Source organism: Phallusia mammillata, chromosome 6 (genome assembly GCF_965637545.1).
Source record: "Phallusia mammillata chromosome 6, kaPhaMamm4.hap1.1, whole genome shotgun sequence".
Lineage (NCBI taxonomy): Eukaryota > Metazoa > Chordata > Ascidiacea > Phlebobranchia > Ascidiidae > Phallusia > Phallusia mammillata.
Window position 1 is genome coordinate 12,601,636 of NC_137257.1, and position 26,146 is coordinate 12,627,781.

At 34.0% G+C, this 26,146-nt stretch overlaps 2 protein-coding genes across 16 annotated transcripts in view; one reads left to right on the forward strand and one right to left on the reverse strand.

Annotated features, from left to right (window-relative positions):
• LOC145232568 (androglobin-like) lies at positions 1-26,054 on the forward strand. 8 transcript variants are annotated; one of them, XM_080097213.1, is made up of 39 exons: positions 12-194; positions 448-498; positions 1,718-1,826; positions 2,487-2,606; positions 3,356-3,442; positions 4,387-4,460; positions 5,184-5,313; positions 6,379-6,518; positions 9,915-9,998; positions 10,224-10,310; positions 10,373-10,452; positions 11,743-11,841; positions 12,598-12,719; positions 12,839-13,016; positions 13,068-13,212; positions 13,278-13,345; positions 13,519-13,571; positions 13,630-13,712; positions 14,041-14,160; positions 14,353-14,437; positions 15,010-15,160; positions 15,392-15,511; positions 15,638-15,786; positions 16,043-16,210; positions 16,360-16,489; positions 16,558-16,762; positions 16,838-16,972; positions 17,130-17,283; positions 17,443-17,627; positions 17,731-17,812; positions 17,865-17,976; positions 18,038-18,135; positions 18,258-18,438; positions 18,605-18,780; positions 19,035-19,193; positions 20,870-20,945; positions 21,394-21,496; positions 21,564-21,753; positions 21,815-26,054. In XM_080097213.1, the coding sequence occupies exons 2-39, from the start codon at positions 470-472 to the stop codon at positions 21,983-21,985; spliced, it is 4,638 nt and encodes a 1,545-aa protein (XP_079953339.1). In that variant the 5' UTR covers positions 12-194; positions 448-469; the 3' UTR covers positions 21,986-26,054. The 8 variants fall into 8 exon arrangements, with proteins under 8 accessions (XP_079953346.1, XP_079953345.1, XP_079953344.1 ...); XM_080097215.1 differs by having other exon boundaries at positions 18,608-18,780; XM_080097214.1 differs by having other exon boundaries at positions 13,522-13,571.
• Positions 21,330-26,146, reverse strand: part of LOC145232571 (syntaxin-binding protein 5-like) — a 46,003-nt gene continuing 41,186 nt past the window's right edge. For 7 of the 8 annotated variants that reach the window (XM_080097224.1, XM_080097223.1, XM_080097221.1 and 4 more), the window contains 6 exons: positions 25,858-25,953; positions 24,563-24,720; positions 24,359-24,491; positions 22,604-22,736; positions 22,260-22,483; positions 21,330-22,193 (listed from right to left, as the gene is read on the reverse strand). In XM_080097224.1, coding sequence (XP_079953350.1) covers positions 22,152-22,193; positions 22,260-22,483; positions 22,604-22,736; positions 24,359-24,491; positions 24,563-24,720; positions 25,858-25,953 — 786 coding nt within the window. In that variant the 3' untranslated portion in view covers positions 21,330-22,151. Of the gene's footprint in view, positions 22,194-22,259; positions 22,484-22,603; positions 22,737-24,358; positions 24,492-24,562; positions 24,721-25,857; positions 25,954-26,146 lie in introns of those variants that run through there. The other variant, XM_080097227.1, reaches the window with a different exon arrangement.

Genomic DNA, 26,146 nt, shown 5'->3' on the forward strand with positions numbered 1-26,146 from the left:
TTATCTCGTATTATTTCGTAAAAAAAATATCCAAAATGAGACGAAATGTAAAAATCTTTGTTCATTGAAAACATTTTAATGAATAAAAGTGAATATAATTACCATGGAAATGGAAACCGTGAAAAGACGCGGAGTAAAAATCCGAGCAAAGTCGAGACTACCAGAATCATATGAGAGACTTGATCGCTGGATGCGTAAGTTATATTGGTTTAATTTGGGTTTGACAGAAATTTTCTAAGTTTCTCTCGGTCGTCGTCAATTTGTTTGTTTGAAATTGTCTGATCTGAGAGTAATTGTTGATTCGGGTTTGAGCGATAATATTGATGCTGAAAGTGAATACTGACTAGAAACAATACGTGAAATACAGTGTTCTTTTAATAACAATGATCCAAACAAAATTTGTTCAAGTTTGTTTTGCTTTGTTTAACACCAACGTTTTGTTTTAAGATATTGAAAAAAAAACTTAAAAATGACAGAAAATCAAGCAAGGGCAAAAAGGTGAGTTTAAATTTATTGCTTTTAATTTCTGGGCTAAAGACAGTGACTATATGTTAGTCTGTATCAATTATTCACAACAGTAAGCCTGTTCACATGCACAAATTTACCCGGGCAAATTACAAAAATGTACCCTGTTTTGTCGGAAAGGAGAGGAAGAAAAGGCAAATGTAGTACATTACTACATTATTACCGAGTAAATTTGGTGGGTAAATTTCAAAAACAGATAATTTTACGCAATTCTTTTCTCAAAACATCTGTGGCTTCACAGGTGTTTGTAAACTTGCAAACAGCAACAATCTTAAAAACTTGATATGACATAACAAGGTTGTGTTGTTTTGTTTGAAGTTTAAATACTCAGACAAGAGACAATAGACTCAAAAATTGTTTGCATGCTCAAAAAAGCATATATATAAAAAGAATGTGATCCAAGAAGTCGTTACATCTAACCGACACTATTTTGAATCCAAAGAATATGTTTTATTACTTCGGGTAAAGTTTTCTTCATGTAAACAGATCGTTTTGTAGTAAAAATTCACCTTGAATGTGACATCAGAAACCAGAGTAAAGTTGAGGGCAAATTTTGAAATTTACCTGTTAATGTGAACAGGCTCAGTAGGCAATAATGGGGAATAATTTGAAATGCTTGCCGCAGTTGTGTTGTGTAGGACAAATCATCTGTGCATTTTTTTGTAGATTTTTGGCACTACATTACAGTTTTTTAACACTTGTATATATTTAACAGTATTTAAAACACAACCAGAGCTACTTTTGCAATGTTAAGAATTAAAAAGTTTACATTTTTTGTGCAATAGACGTAAATTTGTTTCTTGCTTTATGAACCCTTTATGTTGAAATATAAAGTGTTGAAATATAAAATAGTCTGGGAGTCAAAAGATATTGTACACCGGGTGGCCATGATTCATTTGGTGTGTTTAGTTTTGGTGTGTCTTTTGACAAATGATGAAGTACTTCAAATTACTTGAACTTTTTATCTTCTGCTTGGTATGTGGGATTTCATTTATTTTAGTCTGCAAATGGTACAATTCAAGCCATAGTTATTCAGGTGCTAATATGGGGGGGATAATGTGAAAACATAACCCAACAAAGGCACCGAATTTATAAGTTTCGTATATTTAGTTCAATTGAAACTACTTACCATGCTGTAACATATAATATCAGTTTAAAAAAGTTTATTTGTCAAATGTGCTTGTGATCACAGAGCTGCCTCAGTTGTTGGAAGTGTGGCATCTATGGACAGTAAGGCTAAGACCAGATCATATCCTTTATGGACAGAATTCAATGAAGTGGATATAAACTCTGAAAAATGGGTGTGTCATATAATGTAAAGTATCTAAATCTGAATTGTTTAAAGCAGGAATGGGCAAACTTTAGAACAGTCTGTGTCAATTTATTTGGCATTCCAAAAATGATAATGGCTTTTCATGCCAATATTTGGGTGTGTAATGGCGATTTGTGGTAGTTGATCAGAAAGCAGACAGAATTGTGCCTGTAGGCTGTTTTTTGAACTATTACTAATGTGGTAATAGCTCAATTTATATTAAAAATCGCTAAATATACAAATTTTGAAAAGTCACCTTGCATGCCAACCTTGGTAAATGTGCCAGGGGTTGCCGACTTCTGGTCTAAAAGCTGATAAAATTGCTCAAAAACAATATACATTATACACCTCAAAGTATATAATGGCAAAAAACACAAGGGTAAATACACATTCTCTTGCCTAAATAGGACACATATGTTTATTTGATGTGCTGAAATTTGTCAAAGAATTAGGTTTTATTTTAGGACTACATTGTGTTTTTGGCTGTTAGTAACAATATTTTTAAGGATACAAGAAGTTAGTAAACATGTATAATATTCTGAGCAACAATATTTTTGGATTTTATAAAAATTCACAGTGCCTAATTGCTCCACACTTTGATTCCCAATGAAATAGGATATTTTTTTTTATCAACGTATATGCTTTTTAGGATGGAGCACTTAAACCTAAAGACAAGGGAAAAAGTCCAAGCTTGCAGTTTTTCGATGACCCTGAAGGAAAAATTGAAATGCCAACAGCACTTAAAGTTTGCCACTGGAAAAGGCCACAGGTAATTTGACATGTGATACTAAACCATATCTGTTTACAATGCTTGCATAGAAGACATAAAAGATTCTACATGCCACAAAAGTTTTGCTTTCCTTTTTAATTTCTGCAGCACGAAAAATATTTTTTAATGAACAAGTTTGATAGCATAACCTGACTGTTTACATCATTTATGTAAACATTTTAGGTGATGTTGACTTACTTGCAAGTGGAAATGTTAAAAGTACAACAACTGGATATTCTATCATAATTGTGTAAAGTCCAGAATAATTTAAAAAAAGAAATAAACATTGGTAAAAAAGCTTGGGACTGCAATAAAATATAACGCAAAGAAAATGTACAGAGACATAAAGAAATTGACTGTAGTTTACAGTTTTACACTGAGTAATAACTTGAATGAAAAATGTCAGACATACTTTTGTAAATCTTTTTGTGATAATTATAGTGTCTCTTTTCACTCAATCAGCGTGTCAATCTTTTAAGTAAAAATTTTGACTATGGGACTTTCACATAAAAAATGAACATTCCAGTTAACTGCATATTGTTCAAAATGTATGTGATTATCCAACAGATGTGATTAAGTAACTAAGATGAAGCAAACAATTTTCTCAACAAATAATAAGCTACAGAATGGGATTCTAGATGCAATTGATGGGATTATGTAATTAACTGACATGCAAATACCCAGATTTGTCTTGTATTTACCAAAAACCTCTCATACAAAGTCAGTTATACACCTATATTTCTGGGTAGGATTTTCTTGAGGACCTGATACCATCAGTGGTGGAGAATGAATGTTTTGATCTCATCACTTGCAATGAACACCTGCTGCATTGTTCAGTAAGAAAACTTTTATTAAATATTTAACAGGCAAGTAAATAAACCTGGAGTATTGCACATTGGCAGTGGTTCTCAAACTTTTTTTGTTGCGACGCCTCTGGAAAAGTTTTCTGGACTTGCGACGCACCATCAAATAAAAGTTAATGAGGAAACTTATGAATAAACAGTTAATATAAATCTATTAAACAGTACTTAGAGAACAATTTTAGCCAAACTGTTTTTCGACAAAGTTATAAAACTGCACTCAACACTTTCAGTGCACCCGGCAATCACGTGCGGGCTTTTGTTAATTGTTTCAATTATTGCACACAATTGCATTGTCTTGTCTGCTACAAGGCTTTAACAGCATCAACAACGAATTACAATGAAAGTAATGTTTCAACCTACGCACAATATAAACTGATCCACAAAAATTTACTGCTGCAACTCATGCACAATAATTACTTCAAACTTTGCTAACAATTATACGTTAACTACCTCAAGCCTTTGCTACAAAAGTCGTCTTTGTTACATTGTTAATATGCGAGACTCCGTTCACATAATCAAGTTTAATTCCCGCCAAGCGTCGCCCCAGACACGCGCCTATCACGCACTTGCTGCTTGTACTGTTTGGTCTCACCGTACATTAACGGACAGCCGCATTTTTGATCAAAAACTTTTGAGGTAAATTTATGTCAATCCGCACTCTACGCAAAAAGTATTTGGACGTAGATGAACGTCAACCGCACTGAAACCTCATTTTTATCAGATTAACTGAGTTCAGCCACGAAACGGAAATATTCTGCGACGCCCTTGGAAAATTGAAACGACACACCAGGGCATCGCGACGCACAGTTTGAGAACCACTGCACATTGGTATTGTTGATAACACAAGAATTCGTAAAGTTTTTGTATGACATATTCACACTTACTGTTTGATACTGAATCAGTACCAATCTTTTCAGGTAACAAGAACTATTATAAGTGAGGTGATTATGACACAGAACTTGTGCACTCCATCGCAAACAACTAATTTAAGGTTAGTGACATTTTTGATATCTAAGTCAGTGGTTCCCAACTGGGGAGGAATTCCTCTCTAGGGAGGAATTTTATGAATTCATAAAAACTGTAAAAAAAATTCTGTTGTTAATGTAACAGAATATTTTTGCATATACACTAGGGATATGCATTATAATTTGGATCAGGTTCACATTTGAAACCGGTTGGTTGTAAAGGGTTCTGAAATAGACATCTAATTATAAAGTCTTCTTGTATATACGGCCGCATGCTACGTTTCAGGCGCTTAAATTGATTATTGTCATAACAAAGTCCATTGTTTTAACATTTTTGTTTTTGGCACTCTGGCTGTTGCTTAGTTGCTTAAAAACTGAACAGTCGACAGTTAGTAAACAGTATGTGTAATGAAACTAGATTCTTAGTTGCATATCATTGTTTGTGTAGATTTTACTTGTAGCCTAAGTTTTAGTCAACTAGCAGTATTTAAAAGGGACGAGTAGTATAAAAAGAACAATGTTATATTTGTTTTTCATCTTATGGGGAGGAATGAATAGTTCGAAAATTGGCAAAGGGAGGAATGTAACAAAAAAGGTTGGGAACCACTGATCTAAGTTATTGTTTTACAATAGTTATTGTTTTACAAATGGTTTTACAGACTAAATACACTCACATGGTATTATTAATTGAAGCTTATTCACAAAATTAAAATATTCAGTTTTTAGGTGCTAATACCAAAACTTTTTAGCCCTACTGTAGACCAACAGGATAAGTCTTGGAAACCTTGGGAACATATTTACTCTCTCTGCAAAGCTGGAAAGGGTCATATTCCATTGTACAATCAGTTTGGAAAATATGTTGTAAGACTTTTTTGGATGGTGAGTTGTCAGTTTTATAAACTAATTATCCCTGAAGGAAACGCATATTGATTTCACTCTGTTGGTTTTTTTCTTTTTTCTCCTTCAAAGTTTGTCTATGCACTTTTGACATGAAATCTGTAATGGATTTGGTTGAAACTTTTGTTTGACTCGTTAGCCCCACTATTTACCCCACTAGCCCCCTAAACTGGGTGAATTTTTAAACAATGTCCAATTTAACTGAAATTTGGACAGTTTGTTTATTTTGCCATAAATGGGTGTTGATTGTTGTGTTTTACCTTGTAACCCCTATATTTACCCCAGTGGCCTCCTAAACTGGGTGAATTTTTAAACAATGTCCAATTTAACTGAAATTTGGACAGTTTGTTTATTTTGCCATAAATGGGTGTTGATTGTTGTGTTTTACCTTGTAACCCCTATATTTACCCCACTGGCCCCCTAAAATGGGTGAATTTTTTAAACAATGTTGGAATAAGCTGAAATTTGGATAGCGTGTAGAGTTTGCCATTTATAGGTGTCGATTGTTCTGGTTTACCCTGTAGCCTCAAAATTTACTCTTCTGTCTTTTTAAAAAGGCAGACTTTTGACAATGTCTGAATTGCATGGGAATAAACCCTGACATGCACCTTGTGTGTTTGGGGACCCATGAGTTTCTGCCTGCTGAAACAAGCCAAAGTTATAAAAAATGTTGGCAAATGTGGGACCCAATATAAACTAAGTATAGGAAATATATTAATGTTTTGAAATATGGTATAGTGTATGTGCAATGGCAAAATGTGCTAAGCCACCCTTCTAGTGTTTAAATAAATTGTTCTCATTATCATATGATTGTCCAGGCTGGACCTTTTCCTTTCCTATTAGGTTATTTAGCTCTACTTACCTGCTAATTTTAGTGAATGGGCGTTTGACTCAATTTAACAATTTGTCGTATAACTTGTGTGAAGGTAAACAAAATACTACTTTCATGCCCACTTGGGACTTCATCCATGGATTATATGTTCTAAGATAGCTCTTTAGTTGTTTAGGCATATTTGTAAAATATTGGTAATATGACCCATGTTTCAGGGCTGCTGGAGAAAGGTTGTAGTGGATGACACATTTCCATTTGATGAAGATGGAAAACTCCTGTTACCTGCAACCAGTGTAAAACGTGAGCTGTGGCCACTGCTTCTCACCAAAGCCCTGTTAAAAGTAGTTTCAATCAGGTTTGATTACTTTTTGGTCATATTTGCAAATTTTAGCTTATGTTTCTTATTTGGGTTCACTGTCAGACCCCCAAAAGGTTGGATTTTATGTTAATATTAACCAGTAATTTCCAACCTGGCATATGACGACCTCTAGGAGACCCTGGGGATGGATCCAGAGGTCCTGTGAATTCAAAATGGCCATGCAACTTTTAGAAGACAGCTTTATATTTAGTTTACATTTGGGTCCAAAACCTTAATAAATTAATGACCAAGAAAGATTATGGAAGAGAAAGATTGCATTCAACTTCACATATGCACACATGTTAGTTACTTATCCAAAATTTAACTTGAATAGCCCAGAAGTTTCCATGAGCCACATGTAAATAAAAAACGACTATATTTACTACCATCCATGATCCACGAGTTTCATACTTTGTTGTTTGGTGCATTGTAAAGAGTTTTAAAGAAATTTATAACATCGGTTGGATTCACCCATTTTTTACCCACATCCTAAAATATTTGTCTTTAGGTTTGCCAGTCCTTTAGGTCAGAAATGCGACCCCCTTAAATGCTGAAATTTTAAACAGTTGTGTGTAGGGTGTTTCTTGTTTGCCATTTAAAATTGAAGCTTGATCAGCCCTGTGGTCCCATTGATTTTTTGTAATTAGCATGCACATTTTCAGTTTGGACATACCTAGACATGTTTTAAACTCAATAAATGATTCTTCAGGTTCGCTTATAAAAGGACACAAAGGTTTGCATGCTACTGAAAACCATGTCTTTTTATATCATAACCAAATTTAAATAAACATGTGTATGAGAACCCACTTGCTTTTGCTTGCACAAATCATGTAAGCAGGTCTAATGGTGTGTTTAGTAAATAGTTAAATAGGATATAGAATGTATAAAATGAAAATATATCGATATGCCACCTTTCTAGTTATAATGTAAATGAGAAGAGTTGAGCCAGGTTTTAAGCTTTATGTGTTCTAAAAACAGAACAAAACTAGAAGGTTGGCGTAGCACATTTTGTTGTTGCATTTACACTATAACCTATTTTAAAACATGAATATACATCCTATGCTTATTTTGTATTCGGTCCCATATTAGCCATCTTCTTTGGTAAAACACATCAATTGAAACCTATAAATAGCATAGTCCACATGCTAGCCAAATTTTGGCCTATTCCAACACTGTTTAATAAACTCACCCACTCTACTAGTGGGGTGAAATTGGGACTTCAAGGTTAAACACAACAATCGACTCCTATGAATGGTAAATTCTGCAAGCTGTCCAAGTTTCAGCCAATTCCAACATTGTTCCCATTTTAGGGGGCTAGTAGGTTAACTAATGGGATTCGACACACAAACTAAAAAAATATGAAACTTCAATGACTCAACCAATAGTACTGCAAAATTTCAGCCCAATCCGCCAATGTTTAAAATTTTGACCAATAGAGTTGTGTTTTGAGCAACAACCGTTAATGCTTCTGACGTCATAGGGTTTTAACAACCCCCCTAACTGCAATGGCGCAAAAACGTCCACCAAGCAACCCACAAACGAGTAACATACAACTGGTTGCCTTTGTAACACTATTGCACCACAGAAATCTTTCGTTTGTGGTGCCCAGTAACAAACAAATACAGTTTACACTTTGGGGGCTTGTGGGGTAAATGCTGGGGCTACAGGGTTGAACACAACAATCGACACCTATAAATGGCATACTCTACAAGCTATCCAAATTTCAATTCCGACACTGTTTACAAACTTACCCATTTTAGGGGGCTAGCAGGGTAAATACTAGGGTTATCAGGACAAACAAAGTGGGATGTACACCTACATAACTATGTCTACCATCTGTGTAAATTTCATCTAAATCCATCAAACATTTGATGGAAAAACAAGTCAGACAAACTTTGGGAAGAAAAAAAAGAAAGAAAAAAAACCCAAACAATTCCCCTTCAGGAAGGGGACACATAAATATAACCAGACAGGGGGTCGAATACACGTGTCCTGTATTCAAATACTTTACGAATACCTGCATGACTGTATTTGAATTCATGAATACTTTGGTAATTTTTCAGTGACAGCAATTCGAATGAAACAAGTCAAGTATTTGTATTCATGAATTGTTGACCAAACTACAACGATAATTACTTCGCATACTATTCGAATAAACCAAGGCATGTATTCGTATTCATGAATTCTACGCACTTTTTAAAGTTCGGCAATTCGAATTGTATTTGAATAATGCAAGTCAAGTATTCATATTCAAGAATTGTTTCGTAATGTTAAGGTGGCAGCAATTCGAATTGTATTTGAATAAAACATGTCAAGTATTAGTATTCATGAATAGTTGACCAAAAAACAACAACGCGTAATTCGAATAAACCCCAAGCGTGTATTGGTATTCATAAATACTTCGTACTTTTTGAGAAGTAGCAATTCGAATTAATAGTTCTAGTTATTTGTATTCACGAATTGTTCAGTTGTTGTAAGAAGCAAACAATTTGCATAGCATTCGAATGCACCGATTCAGATATTTGTAGTTGCGGAAAATAATACAAATAAAAGCACCCTGAAACTTAGAAGGTATTCGATCAAAAATTAACATCGGTTTATGAATTGCAAATGCATTGGTAAAAATGTAAACCAACAAGCATTCATGAATTGTTGGTTCAAAAGATGACATCAACTATTCCAATTGCATTCATGCACTACCGAACGAAAGCCAAAATCATTCGAATACAGTACGAAGGGGAAAAACCTGTATTCGAATGCATTCGAATACGAATTGCCCAATGTCTGATTATAACAGGCGATTTACAGCATCTAGTAGTAATAGTGCATTTATAGAACATCCTGTAGAAAATAAAGTAACAAAGGAGTCAAATGTGGAAGTAACAAGAATGGAAAATATCAGCCCAGATCAAATTATTGGTTTATTATCTGTAAATTAGGGTGGCCTTTTAATAAGAAGAAAAAAATGCATTTTATTTTTTCTCACAATATTCATAATAAAAGCATAACAAATTGTTTTGAAGTATCAGTTTAGTTTGAAATGTGATGTGGCATAATAAACTGCCAATTGCTTTCTTTGTTTGATTTAGAGTTGCACACACCACAATGGAGATTTAATTGCTAAGACTGACATACCTATACCTAAGACAAAATGCCTAAAGTTTTTATATTACAAACATTAGTAAAACATATTTTATATTAACTTAATGTAAATCATCCCAGACACAAATAAGTTACATGGTGATTTTAATCTGCCTTGAGCATATTCATAATAAATAGCCGATAAATGAGTGTTAGTCAATAGCTCGTTATAAAAACTATTGTGGACTTGTTGTTTTTACAATTTACATACAATTTATTGTCACTGCTAACAATTGATCATTAAATTTGCAGCCGCCACAATGACTCAGTAGAATTGGAGGAATTTTCGGTTCTGCACTGTCTAACTGGATGGATTCCAGAAACTTTGCCAATACAGTAGGTCATTTTGACAGAATGCCCAGGTTTTTTCAAAACATTCACTACATTTAACGAGATCTACAAACAATTACACAAATCAATAAAGCAAGTTTTCCAGAAATGGTTTGATAAAACAAATCAATCAGTTATCATTTTGTACAAACCTTATTGTTTGGTTAAGACCTGTTTGTTTTAGAAGCTAATTTATATTGTTTAGTAAAATTTCTCTGTGTTGATCTGCAGGCAAACTAATAAGGAAAAAATTTGGGACTTACTAATGGGAATGTTACCTGAATGGAAACTTCCTGAAGACAACTTAAAAAATGCAGGGTGGGTTCAATCAAACCTGCATATATTGTTTGCTTTGTTGTTATGACAAGTTTGTTCGATAGACTTTCCCAGCCCCCAAAAGATCAACCAAAACCAAATGAACACGAAAGCATTGAACACCATCAACTGTTAACCGAAAAAGGTACAACAGTAATTAATTCTGAAAAATCTTGCGTCTATTAATATCACCAAGATGGCGGCCATAAAAGTTCATGTGAAACCTGAATACCACGTTTGTCTTTTTAATAACTGAAACTAGGAATATTTTTAATGTGGAATTGGTTATTATGGGTCCCCTTTCCCTTAATGGTTTTCAGTTTTGACAAAGGTTTCACACCTCAGACGCAATTTTAACTCGATAAACTTTTGCTTCCGTTTTTGCACATGTCAGACCAAACTTTCCTGATTAAAATAAGGGTAAAAAAACTAAACATTTTCCAAAAGCCGCAACAAACAGTCATTCTCAGCTTGGCTGCCGTACACAGAGAGGTCATCAAAGGTCACCTTGTAGGTATTCCAGAACACAGTTAAGAATGATTTTTTGTCACAACATACCTTCTTTATTTTTGACAAATAATTTCCAGAAACAATATTTGAGTTTATGTTATGTAGCCAAATTGTTATAGTTGAACACAAAGGACTGTGCTAGTAAAAGTTGTGTCAAAAGGTCCTCAGCGGTCGTTCGGCTGTTGCACCACGAGAGGCTACTAAAGGCCAACGGTATTTGTTTAACACAACAAAGTGAATTGAAGAACAGGTTTTTACACATACCTTTGCTGCAAAATATCCTCTCAACTTGTCAGTATCTGTAATACTGTTTGGGCTTTTTGGGTAAAGATGTAACTGTTTTGAAACCGGCCTTGGACAGCGATACCAAGGTCAAAACTAGAGATTCAATTCTTGTAGGGAACTACTTTTGTAAAAAATGACGACATATTGTAAAAAGGACATGGTCAAAACTTTTTTAACTTTGAGTTAGAACTATAGAACTAAAAAAAACATTTTATCACACTTATTTAATACCTAAAACGTAACAAACAGTTGGGGTGGTATAGGGCAACTGGTCTTGAAGATAGACTAACAACTCAAACTTTTCTTGATAGGCGATGGTTTGGGATTTGCAAAGCCAGATTTCCTGATTAACTGACTTGCTAGTAACTGGTTTTGTCTGTGTTACTACATGTTTTGTTTTCAAACAACAAAAATGTGCATGCTCCATTTTCAATGTTTTGTTGAAATATGTAGATGTAAAACTGCATCACTGTGACTACAGATATATATAGAAGGGTTTGAGACAGCACTTTGTTAATGTTAATAGGTTTTGAATTGGTATTTACTGTTGTATGGGCCATGTAAACTTAAGTTTGTCATTCAGTTTTTTTAATTCTATCACACAATCTTTACTGTTAAAATGTTTACTATACCATTTAAGATGCTAAAAGCTCGAAGGATGGACCTAGAAAAAAAGATGAAAAAGAAAAAGTAAAGGCCAGTTCCCAGTCTGGAAGACCACAGACTGGACAATCAAGAGGTAAATATGGCAATTTATAAAAATCATGACACCAAACTACATTCGGTAATTGAAAACATGCAACTAAGCATGGACAATGGGATATATTTCAGGACTTTTTGTAACCAATGTTTTACAAGTATTAAGGAATTTCAAACATACCTCATCGAAATGACATCTTTTGTATAGTTAATGAAGATTTTTTTAAAACATTTTCACATTTATTTTGTTAAAGCTCGCCATTCGAGCCAAAGACAGTGCTTCCTGTTTCTGGAGGTTTAATTTTTATTTCACCTGAAAAAGCCTAACAGCCAATCATGTTCTGCTATTTGGTCTCCCTGGACACCAGAATCTTTGCTTGATCGCTAATGGCATATTTATGTGCTAATAGGCAAGATACTTTTGGTGATAAACCATAGAATGTAGTGCACATTTTTTCCTGCTCTTGGCTAAAAACCTGTTGATGTCCATGGTTTGGCGAATATGAAGCCAAGCCACCATGTCCAAGTTTAGTTTCCCTGGTCTACCCTTAAGATGCTAATAAGGCAAAAGTACCATGGAAAAGCTTTCACAGTTAGAGTAAATTCAACAAATGCCTTTGCCAACTTGGCCTTTTTTAAAATATAAAAATTTTAAATTTTTAATATCACTACCAATTTACAAATGAACATTTGTTGAACTTACTGAAGCTAACAAATGCATTCTCTTATTTATGTGTATGTTCTTTTGCAACATGCTGACTTATTCTTTTACCAGATAGTTAACATTATTTTTCAGATAAAAATTTGGAAGATGATTCGTCAAGTACGGTGTCTATCATCAATCCTGAAATGGTTGTTTTTGCAAACTTTGGTCACCAATTAGATATGATTGGTTCGTTTTTTTCACTAAGACAAAAAGTATGTATTGTTCTTAATACATAATAATACAATCAAATACCTTAAATACAATCTTAATACATTGAAAAAGATTCAGGATGCATTTTGCAAATACTTCAATAACCCCGGGACTTTTATAGGCTTCTTCAAGTGAATATCTTCGAAAGGTCGGACTGTCACAATTACACCCCCATCCAATTTGTATTTCTCAAATTCGTGCATGTCCTTTAGAACCTCAACCACCTGCACCAGTTGTGCCCCGTTGGAAACTTGTTCGACCATTTAAAAAAAATCAAATCCCTTCAGATGAGCCGGAAGGTAGGTTATTGTGCATCTTAACCAACACAAATTATCATAATTTTTTTTTAGTACCTAAACCAGTGAAACCTGATAATTGGTTGGAAGTATCATCTCCATTCATTGGGCATCGTTTAGACAAAATAGATTTTTTGACACAAAACAAATCAATCCAAGCTCATTCAGAACTGCCTGAGGAAAGTTCCCCCTACTCTGGGTAAGTATTTGAGTGTTTTTAACACTTCTATGTCAATAACAAAAAAACAAAAACATTTTATGTAGTTCTGCTGAGATCACTTCTGTGAATGCTAAAGAAAATGGTTCAGAAAGCTCAATCAAAGACAGTGTTGGTACATTACTTTTCATTTTAAACCTGTTTATTGTCTTAATTTTGTTGTAAATTGGCAAACTATACTCTATTTCAATTGTTTCGGATAACTTTAAACTTACCACCTGCAAAGGTTTGATTGGAAATCAACAGTGGTTTTTTGATGACCTAATTTTTTGATGCTTTTTGAATTAGCAGAAGCTGAAAATGATGAAACTTCTGCCATAGATAATGAGGATCATCAAAAGGTAAGTTATGGTTTAAAATTTGCTAAAAGCAATGTTTTTTATTACAATTGTTCTGCAGGACCTAGACAAAACCAAACCTTTGGAAAATACACCACTAAAAAAAAGATGGATTGACTTTGATATGTTTTGTCAGGCTTTCAGGTACAATATTGGTATTGTTTTACTTTTTGTTCGTCTATATTCCATTACAATTTGGTAACAATGTTTGAGTGAAATTTTAAAATGCATTATTTACAACTTTGCATATGTGGGGGACCATGAGTTTCTCTCTGCAGAAAAAACCAAGGTTATTAAAAACAGTTGCTAATATGGGATTCAATGTAAGTATGGCGAATATATTATTGTTTTAAAATAAATCACACTGTATGTACAATGGCAAATGTGCTAAGCCACCCTTTCTATTCCTAAAGTAGCATTTGTTAAACATATTTTTGATTTTTTTTAGTTTAGTGTATTACTTTTTGTGTAGGCATATCACTATATTTCACAAAACTGAAACATATCAGCACTCTGCAAGTTCCAGTGAATTTCGGCCGAGCTTGACAAGTAGCACTACCAACCCTCAACCATCAGGTGGAAGCAAAAAAGGGTAATTACTTGTTTTTATGTGTATATTTTTTATTTCCCCAACTTTCTAAAGTAAGCACTGCTTAAAAAAAGTTGCTCCAGACACTTGCTAGTTTCCAAATTTTTGTTTGACTTTTTTATTAACTATAACAATGGGTTACATGGTTGCTATGTTTTTTTATTCTCCTGTTTTGACATGCAAATGTGAATTAAGGTCAGCACAGTTAAATCAAGCAACTTCAAATGTAAATGTGGGAAAACAATCTGGAAGTGGTCAAGTTGTTCCCCATTCCTACCAGGTATATTTGTTGTCATGTTTATTACATTTTTCATCAGAGATAGTTTTAGTTGAACTGTAAGACCAAAACATATGTCGTTTTAACAACACATTGCACACTAATCAATAGGGATGTGCCAAAATTGCAAATGTTCTGTTTGGTCGAGCACCGAGCATCTCACGTTAATGCTCGGTGCTCGGCCGAGCACGCTCGGTGCATTATGACGTCACAAAAAATCCCCTTTCTACGTTTTAGCTCTACAAGGCCTCTTACGTCACCAGCGGTGTATTAAGCTGTTACAGGCCTCAGAAGTACACGTTTTTCCACAATCTAATACATTTGAAAAATCATTTGTTTTTGTTCATAGACACCCTTTCGAACACTAGTTACTTATGTTAGCAGGGCATGAATATGCAAATTTAATGCTCGGGTCAGTTTGCGCAACTGCTCGGCCGAGCACCGAGCATCAAAAACAGCGATGCTCGGTACCGAGTACTCGGGTTCTGGCTCGGCTCGGCGCATCCCTACTAATCAATAACAAAGTGCATTGGTGTGGCAAGGTTTTTAGGTTTCATTTTTTGGAATGTTTTTAGGGCTATCCAGTTGAAGACAGATTTGCCAGCTATCTTTTTATTGATAATGTTGAAAAATCTGAATTGATAGTTCAGTACTCTGTATTAATGTTTTGGCCTGGATTAGAAGAAAAAAAATCAGACAAGGATTCTACAACTGGTTCATCAGAAGGTGGAGCTTTTTTTTGTTTTGTCATGATGTTATACTTGTTTGGTGTGATCAAACACAGTGCAAGAATGCTGTTTATTGTATTATTTTAACGTGTCAAAAATGCATTATGCGATTTGAGTAATAATTTGTCATTAATATTTGCATTGCTTATTGTTAAGGTTTACAAAGCATTAGCTGCAACCATTGTTTTGTAACTCAAAAGTATAGACAAATTTGGTATATGTTATGTAGATATAAGCCTGAAGCAAGATTCTACTTTGAACTCAACCACTAGTGGACTGTTGGTTGCTGAAACATACTCTTGGAAAAACACGTCAATTGGTCAACCTATTTTGCAGATTCAAACTACTGGTAGAAATATTTGGAAAAATAATAACAGAACAAAAAAATCATTTGTCACAAATTTCTATTTCAGTGACTCATTCACAAAAAATGACTAAATAATATATTTAACACCAAAGATCTTTTACTCTACAGGATCACATGCAGTTTGTTTGTTGTTGCCACCTGGACGACATATACTAAGGTTTGTCCTGAATTTTCCCCTCGGATACAATCTAAAAATTTGTTCAACAACGCCATTTATTTTTGGGGATGAAGAAACTGTTCTTGCTTCCCTTCAACAGGTGACTATTATGGATTTTCAAAAGTTTTTTTTCAGGATTTTAATACACAGTCAAGTGAGGACATAGATTCAAACAGCAGATGTGAGATTTTGGACCATATTTATGTTGCAGTATCACCTAATACTAAACATGTTTTTATTTATTTGTTTATTATGTATAAAATACAAACTATGGCACTAAGTTTGTTTAAAAATATTTGTAAGTTGCATCCTATTAGAAAAAAATACTTTTGTAAAAAGCTGATTTGTTTTTGTAGGAAAGTCTGCAATTTGTTGCAGTGGCTGATCAAATTTTAACTAAACTTGGAAATTGCATAGAATGTTTTGGAAATACTGAAACCTGGAAAAAATCAAGTTGTGAGCTTCATGATGCACATATGCCATACACGGCAGACAAGTCTCATTCCAAGGAACAAAACTATGAGGTAGATTGTTGGTATACTTACCACAAAGCAATTGAGATTTCTGAAGATTTTTAGAATTCAAATTATTTCTGTTCATTATGTCAAATACTAAATGAAAAGTTATTACCTATTTGAAATTACCATAACATAGCTCCATTTTTTAAACATAGATTTGGATGGAGGCATTGTATGCGATAATGGAATCTTTAATAGGGGATAGTTATGAAAAGCACAACCTTTTATTTGCCATCAAATGTCTTAATTTGTGGATTTCACAATCAAGTCATGATAAGACTGAAGGTAAACTGCTTAAGGTTTTAAAAAGTTTGTTTCACAAGTCATGTAATTCAAATGCAATATGATTACAGGTTTAGGGCTTGACCAGCATGTCAAAAGAGAAGTTAGTGCAGCAACATGTATTCAAAAACACTGGCGTGGCATGAATGCAAGAAAAATTTATCACACCCACACTAATACACTTTCTGAGGAGCATGCTTCTGTCATAAAAATATTAACTGCATTTTGGAGTTCGCTTCAATCTAACCGCAAGGCAAACAGCTGCAATATACTGAGGTACTTTGTGCTTAAGTAAACCATCTTTTTGGTTGCATTTATTGTATGGAATTTATAATCACTATACCCCTGCAGGAACTTACTGACAAAGTATCCAGTTTTGATAAACTATTTTTCATTTCAAAACGATGAATGGAACAAATTGAGTTTTACTGACTACCAAGGGACTTTTAATGAACAAGCTCCAAGAACATGGTTTATTTTACTCAGGTAGCGGTTGTTTTAACTAAACACTTAACAGGCATAACATTTCAAGAAACTGTGCATGTCCTGAGTAAACAAGTACCAATGTTTCTGCCAATAAAGATGGATAAAAATCTAATTATTTTGTTGATACAAAACTATTTGTCCCGTTTTCTTTATTTAGGGAAGTGTTCCATGTGAAAGATGAAATATTGTGTCTTCCAAAATTGTACCATGCTGTTCCAACATGCAATTTACATGTGATTGATAATGATACTGGAAATACCATTCCAGAAGTATTTCAAAAGGTTGTTCCATACAGATACAAAACTAATAAGGTAAATATACATTTAAATATGAAATAACTTGTATTTGTTTATTTGGTGATAAAAAAATCCTGTTCAAAAAGTCAAACCAGATTTACATTGCACAAAAAAATTTACATGCTTATCATCATTAACAAATGATGACAACTTATTCCAATGTCAATATTTCAGAAAGGATACACTTTGGTTGCTGAAGCAAGAACACTGGAAAGTGTACTGATGCCTGGAAAATGGAAACTCAGAATGATTGGTTCCACAGATAGTTTACCTACATCTGTTGAAAATTTCAATTCTTTACTTCATGTTAAAGAGATAAGAGATTACTACATTCCAAAAGATGATTGTATAATATTCAGGTATTTACTTGTTTTCATACCTTTTGTAGCCAATACTGTTGGTGTTGTATTTTTGTGTTGAGTTTGTGTCCTGCTTTATGCACTAATCCTTAAAAATGTTTAGATACACTGTTAAATGCAACACAGATCTTATTGCAAGTGTTCAGTTGGAAACATCCAATGAAAACGTACACATTGTTTTCGAGGTAAATTTCACAGAAAAAATATATGTAAGTTTTTGAAAAAGGTTTCTTTTAGGTTTTGGACAAGGAAACAAAAATTAAATTCGTTGAAGGCAAAGGACATTGTGTAATTCCTGCATTTTGTTTTTTGAAAAACAATTTACCTGCTCGTCCTGTTAGCGGGCTATGTAAGTTCTATTTGCAATCCCATCTTTTTGATATGCCAGCATTTTTTCCCATTACTTGTAGCAAACAAAGAAAGCCAGCATACTGTTCATCAAAGCAAACAAAACCTGACAACAGGTAGTGACAAAAAAGGCAATGATAGCTTTAAAAAAACAGAACAGGTGAGATAAAACTACCATGACTGTTAATCTGGCATCTATTTTTTGGTAATTGTTGCTATAAAGTCATTTTTGTTGAAAAGGTTTTTCTGTGCAAAAATATTGAATTTTTGTGTGACAAACAGGAATTATCTGAAAGCCTTGATGGGAAAGAAACAGATGCTGATCAAAATGAAAAAGAGGAAACACATGAATACATTTTACAAGCGAAAGTTGCACATAAAAGTTGGCAACTCACTGCAAAACAATGGACTCACATACAAAAACTAATAAAGCAAGAAAAAGAAAATCTCAAAGCGTTTTCGGGTAAAAAACACTTTTTTGCTGCAATAATATAAATAATAAGAAAAATCAAACTGAAGGTTGTAGCTACAACTATTGTTTTAAAATGACATACATACACTACCAAAAACTGGACTGCATTTGATTAAATTGATGATATGAAAGTGATTCTTTAATCACTGCCATACAGCAGATAAGGAGAGACCTAGTTCAACATCCACTCGTGGAATAGACAAAACATCAACAACACAAAAGTTGGTAGCAGGTGCTGGAGATAAAGTAAAAAAATCCAGTAAGAACCCAGACAAAACAGGAAAAGACAAGAAAACACAGGAAAAAGATGTTGCTTCAAGACCACAATCACAGGTTAATAGAAAAAAAAACATATCTTTTAATATTGCAGTGAAATTAAATGCATTTAAAACAATTTCATTAAACTTTGTTACTTTCTCTTGTTTAGATGTAAATTACATAGCGAGATGTTATATATGAGCAAACCTGTTAAAAAAAATTGTTTGTTAACTATGTATGTTTTGGTGTTGTTAACAAAGTGCTAATAAAATCTTTTGTGACTTTGTTGTACACCATGTTTTGTATCAATATTATATCCTATTTTGTAGACAATTTTTGATGGATCAAGAGCATTTTGGACTTTGCGGTTTGTTGTAAATGCAGACCAAGCAGAGGAGGTGGAGGTGAGAAAAGACACACATCGAAGTGAGGAAATTAGAGCAATGAAACTGGCATGGGAAGCCGCTGAACCTGGAAGATCGATCAAGGTTTGTTTGGATTTTTAAGGTGTTGTTAGGAAATATTTAGGGCTTGAACACAGAAACAATAAGTTAAATTTTATTATTCAGAAAAACAAATATCCACACAAAATAATGTCATTATGTGATATTCTGTACAAACACCATTTTCTAATCTAATGATTTTTTCTGATCTGTGTCATTTTCATGACTTTTGGATTCTGTATGTTGCATTGTTAACGGGGCATCACGATACCCTGGTATTTTATTTAAACTTCCATGGGTGTTGTACGATTGTTCTGTTTTTGGAACACTCAATTTAAGTTCAAATACTAGAAGGGTGGCTTAGCACACATTGTCCTTGCATATATACATTATAACCTTTTTTAAAACAGTAATATATTTCCTACACTTATTTTACAATGGGTCCCATATCATCTACTGTCTTTTATAACCTTGGTTGTTTCTGCAAGCAGAAACTCATGGGTCCCCACACATGCAAAGTTGTAAATAATGCATTTCTAGAGATAACTATAAGAAAGTTTGTTGTTGTAAGATAAAACCCATTGACCGGTACTGAGAATAAATAAATATGCTATATGGATTCAAAGGTTTTTCTCTATCTGAGAAAAAAGGCTAAACACAACAATCAGCTCGTATTAATGGCGAATTGCACACAATTGTAGGGGGGTAGTGGGGTAAATGATAGTGCTACAGGGTTAAAACAACCATCGACACCCATAAGTGGCACACTATAGAAGCTGTCCTAAGTTCATTCAATTCAGCCATTGTTTAAAAAACTGACCTATTTTTTTTTTTTGGGGGGGGGGGGTAGTGGGGTAAATGTTGGGGCCACAGGGTTGAACAAAACAATCGACAATGAAAATAGCACAGTCTATAAAGTGTTGAAATTTTATCCGATTCGGACATTGTTTAAAACATTCACCCGTTTTAGGGGGCTAGAGGGGTCAATATTGGGGCTACAGGGTTAAACACAACAATTGATACCTAAAAATGACAAATTATACAAGCTGTCCGAAATTCATTTAATTCTGACACTATTTAAAAAATTCACCCATGTTAGGGGGTTAGTGGGGCAACTAACGGGGTTCTACACTAAAAAGTATAAAATATGAAATTACAATGACCCAATCAACAGTCATGTAAAATTTTATCCAAATCGGCCAATGTTTAAATTTCTGACCACTAGAGGTGTTATTAGAAACATTTGTTAACGCTTCTGACGTCATAAGGCTGTTAACACCCCTCTAACTGACATGTGCAAAAACACCCCCCCAGTAATGCACAAACACAATTAGCACATGTTCTGTTACCTTTATTAAACTATTACACCACAGAAATCTTTCGTTTGTGGTGCGCAGCAACATACAAAAATGTTTTACATTTTGGGGGCTAGCGGGGTAAATACTGGGGTTATTAACTCAAACGAAGCAGATGGCACATCTGCATAACTATATCTACCATCTGTGAAAGTTTCATCCAAATCCACCAAAGATTGCATGCCAAAAGTGCATGGACAAACTTTGGCGGAAAAAAACAGAGTAAATTTAAGATGTGTCCCCTTCAGGGAAGGGGACCCATAATAACAGCAGTACAGGAAAAACTAAACAAATGCTATGATGCAAAATAATTTTACGCCAAAAAAGTGACTTCATGGCAACACATATTTATTGTTGTTGTCCCAGGCGATGCAGTCACGTTTGACCTATACCACTAAACTTCCTGGAAATATGCAAGAACAAGAAAACTCTCAAAATGAAGGTAGGTTTGCTATGGAGACTAACAGTCAACGAATTTAAATGACTCCAAAAACGTATCTCTTACTTTCAGAATGATGAAAAATTTCTGGAACACTGGCCAGGTTTTAGGAAAACTTTCAGCTAACAATTTATAACAATCATATAGCATATATATATAGATGCACATCACCCAAATCATTAGCTTTGCTTGTTTAACTAATCCATAAAAAAATATTCATGGCATCTTATACAATTTCCAAGTTTTGTGTCCACATTTTTAGTTACATTCACAGTCCATTGTATTTCATCTTTTTTACAACACTAGACATTATATAGTTAGCAATATTGAAAGTCAAATTGGTTTAGGAATAAGACAGTGTATTGCTTTGTTCTATGGACTAAGAAAAACAGCAACTGTTGTGTATTTTGACATTTTTTTAACTTCACTAATTGCACTGTACATTTTACAGAATCAATAATGACAAATATTAAAAATGAAGAAAATTTGACGATTCAACCAAAACACTTGTCCAAACTAGTAACACCACTTCTAACAACAAAACAATATGAAAAGTTGGTATTGATTTCCCCTTCGGAAAATATAGATTTGCATTTATAACTACTTGGTGCATGTTCACAGGGGCAGTGGTACCAATTCCACCACATTTCTAGACAAAGAAAGCCTAATTGACATGGAAAACATAAAAGTGGAGACAGGTTCCCAATTTTTTAAACAGAAACGATCAAAAGCACTGGAATTTCGTGACAAAAATCAGCAGCAAAGAAGTGTACTGATGGACATTCAGTTTGATAAACTACATGAAATGCAGGTATAGGTATTAAATTTCAATTTATCTTGATGTATTAACTAAAATATTTTGATAAAAACAGAGTCTCTATGACAAATCAAGAAATGCATTGTTAGCGAAGCATGCCGATTACAGAAAAGCTTGCCTGCAGAATGCACAAGCAGAAAATGAGTTGATGTCCCAAAATGCATCACCTGAGCAAACCAGCCCAGAACCTAAACAAGTAAAAAGTGCGGGAAAAAAGAAAAAATAACATTCTACAAGCATGTGCATTTGCTTTTCACGATTTGAAGAAGAAAATGTGAAATATAGTGGTTATACTTAAAATGCATGTGCAAATTTTAGTTTACAGTAACATACTGCAGTAGGCAGCAGGAAAACACAAAACGGTACAATGAAAGAGAGTGCAGATTGTAGCATCATAGTTGATACCACTTTTTGTTCTTGAACTTAAGCATCACCTAAAAATACACAAAAGTTAAACAGAAGTTCCCTAAAATTTTTCTTAAAAGGAAAAAACAGCTTACATTATGTGCATTAGAAGAAAACTTGCTGGCAGACATTTGCATTTGTTGTGTCCTCTCTTCTAAATCACCTAACTTTTGGCCACGTTCTGATACATTTTTGCGCAATTGTTGTAGATCTTTAACAAATTCTGATGTTCCCACATTAGTGTACTGAAGGTTGCTATTCATCGATGTGTATTTGGTGGCGATTCCTTTAGAAGCAGATTCACCAGCTTCACTTCCAACTGCAACAATTCATGATCAAATTTTTATTTGCAATTTAAAAATAGTTTGAAAGCTAGTATAGTCTTCTTGTCTCAGCAGATTTTATTTTATGAACACTTTTAACATTTTAAAAAGCTTACATAGTTCATCACGATCCAATGTTGCATAGCTTTTTCCAAAGATTGATTTTAATATTCCAACTTGTTCTCTTTCTGGTGGATTCCTTGGCATAAATAGCTGACATGTGTTTTCCTGTATACTTTCATAGATATCCTACAAAAGCATATTTTTAAGGCTGGATGCCAATATGTTAAAGCCAGGCAAATGACATAATCCAACATACAAACAAGTAACATTGACCGATGTGCTACTTTATTAACTACAATAAGTGACCTACACTATCGGTTTACTCAAATTTTTTTTTTTTTTTCCTTCTCCCCAAAGTTTGTCCGACTCGTTTTTCCATCAAATGTTTGATGGATTTGGCTGAAATTTACACAGATGGTAGATGTAGTTATGTAGATGTGCATCCCACTTTGTTTTTGTTGATATTTCCAGTATTTACCCCGCTAGCCCCCTAAAATGGGTATTTTTCCCCGAAGTTTGTCTGACTCGTTTTTCCATCAAATGTTTGATGGATTTGGCTGAAATTTACACAGATGGTAGATGTAGTTATGTAGATGTGCATCCCACTTTGTTTTTGTTGATAACCCCAGTATTTACCACGCTAGCCCCCTAAAATAGGTATTTTTCCCCCGAAGTTTGTCCGACTCGTTTTTCCATCAAATGTTTGATGGATTTGGCTGAAATTTACACAGATGGTAGATGTAGATGTGCATCCCACTTTGTTTTTGTTGATAACCCCAGTATTTATCCCGCTAGCCCCCTAAAATGGGTATTTTTTCCCAAAGTTTGTCCGACTTGTTTTGCCATGAAATGCTTGATGGATGTGGCTGAAACTTATACAGATGGTAGATATAGTTTTGTAGGTGTGCATGCCACTTTGTTTTTGTTGATATCCGTAGTATTTACCCCGCTAGCCCCCTAAAAGGGGTGAGTTTGTAAACAATGTTAGAATTGGCTAAATTTTGGATAGCTTGTATGCCATTTATAGGTGTCGATTGTTGTGTTCAACCCTGTAGCCCTAACATTTACCCCACAAGCCCCCAAAGTGTAAAACGTATTTGTATGTTACTGGGCACCACAAACAAAAGATTTGTGTGGCACAATAGTGTTACAAGGGCAACCAGTTGTATGTTACTCGTTTGTGACTTTGTGGGTTGCTTGGTGGATGTTTTGCTTCATGGCAGTTGGGGGGTTGTTAACAGCCCTTTGACGTCAGAAACATTAACGGTTGTTGCTCAAAACACCTCTAGTGGTCGAAATTTTAAACGTTGGCAGATTGGACTGAAATTTTGCAGCACTATTGATTGAGTCATTGTGGTTTCCTACTTTTAAGTTTGTGTGTGTTGAACCTCCGTTAGTTATCCTACTAGCCCCCTAAAATGAGTTTTTTAATTTAAATAGTTTGTACTCCATATAGCATATTTAAGTATGCACAGTACCAATCACTGTGTTTGACTTAACAATACCAAACTTACTCATAGTTATCTATTGAAATGCATTATTTACAACTTTGGATGTGTGGGGACCCATGATTTTTTGCTCGCAGAAACAACAAAGGTTATAAAAGACAGTGCATGATATGGGACCCAGTATAAAATATGTAAAGAGGATATTAATCTTTTAAAATAGGTTATAGTGTATGTGCAAGGGCAATATGTGCTAAGCCACCCTTCTATTTTTTTGTGGTACTAATGCAAAATTTGTATTTTGAAATTGGAAAACTTTTGTGCTGGTTTTAACATGCAAAGTTTTGAACAAAGCATACTTACTGTGGATAAAACAATCCTTTCTATTTCGGAGGGACTGCTAACAAATGCACATTTTGCAAATTTTTCGAAACAAACTTGAACTGATGGAAGCCGTGCCTGAAACAATGGCGACGAAACTAACAACAAACTGAAACTAAAATATATGCCAGTTATATCATTAGTATATTACCAACTTTTCTCTAAATTTTGCATCACAGTACTTACGTTGGTAAAGACAAAATGATCAGAATACCCTGGTTAGTAATAAATGACACAAAAGACCCATTGGAAGTTGTTTCCAAATAACAAACCAATATTTCAGTCCCATGCATTTCTTCAACTGAATATGATTGCATGCAAGTATTTGTTGACAACTTTAACAACTGAATGAAAACATTTTATTATTACCATATTAAAAACATGTTGACTGAAAAACTTCAATGTAATCCTACAGAATAGTTCATGTTTTTTATGAGACCCTGTTGTATGTTGTTGTGTTTTGTGAAAAAATGGAGTCAAACTGGAACTGAAATCTGAACCCACAAACCGGTTTGAGTGGTCTAATTCATTTAAACCAGTGGTTCTTAACCTGTGGGTAATTACTCCCAAAGGGGTAATTTGGCATTTTGAAAGGGGTAACATAGATTTTCTGTTGTAGTTATCTTTAGATTCTTGATAATCATTATTGTAACCAGCAAACATTTTGTAATGAGGGTAAAATTTATTCTAAATTATTCAATAAAAAGTCAATCTTAATGGATTTCTCGGCGTCCTGCCACATTTTCAAAATAAAAAAGAAGTAACTTTGATGGCAAACGTTGTCATGCACTTCTACTCTAAAAGTCTCAATGTGTTTCACTCATAACCATGCTATTTGTGATGTCATAAAACTAGAACTAGAGTCTCTCGTAAATATCTGTTTCGTATACAATTGACGGTATAGTCCAGTTAGTGATAGGCATCATAGGCGTGAGGTAGTATTTGTTTCTTTTGTAGTAGTAAAGCTAATTTAGACCCCAAAAATATTAGGTGATGTTTTTCCAAAAAGGGGTAATTGATATCCATCAAAACATTTTGTGGGTAACAACAGAAAAAAGGTTAAGAACCACTGATTTAAACCGATCCAGTATGCTAAGTTACATTTTGTTACAAACCCTAACCAGAGTTAAACCTCATATTTGGTTTACCAGTAAAAATGCAGAATTAAAATTAAACAAAATGGGATTTGAACCGGTTTAAAAAATGCAAACGAAATGAACCAGGTAATATGCCTAAACTAGAACAAAACCCAAACCAGAAAATACCCAATTTTCAAAACCGGAACCAAACCAGAAACCCTAAAAACAAAGTGAACCTGAAACCATGTTTATCTTTTTCTATTGCATACGAAAGCCAGCAGTTCATTATTAAATGAGTAAAAGCTACAGCTTATCTTCAAATGTTTGGTGGTGAAATATCCTCATGAGAATTTATATTTTGTTGCATGAAGCCAATGTTAAATGTAAAACCAGTACACTTACTTTTATCTGTTGCTTCGAGCAAGCAACAATATATTCCGCAGAATTTGTGCTTGTATTCTGATCAACATCAACAGAAGAGTTTGCTGCTATGAAGTCCTGCGAAAGAGTTTTTATTCCCGCATAAAAATTACAGTTGTTTTTGCTATTTGTTTTATTATTTCCGGTTCATGATTGACATACATTAGTCTTTCAATTTGTATCTGAACATACATTTTACTACTAGAAGACATTTTTAAAAATGCAAAAGCAGTTATTTCAAATTATAACAACAATGCACAGTATTTTTAAA

What these genes read in the sequence shown, in the direction of transcription:
- LOC145232568 (XM_080097213.1), top strand. Translation starts at nt 470, where the DNA reads ATGACAGAAAATCAAGCAAGGGCAAAAAG. An exon ending in ACGTACACATTGTTTTCGAG is followed by an intron (nt 17,813 to 17,864) that starts GTAAATTTCACA and finishes GGTTTCTTTTAG; the next exon opens with GTTTTGGACAAGGAAACAAA. An exon ending in AACCTGGAAGATCGATCAAG is followed by an intron (nt 19,194 to 20,869) that starts GTTTGTTTGGAT and finishes TTGTTGTCCCAG; the next exon opens with GCGATGCAGTCACGTTTGAC.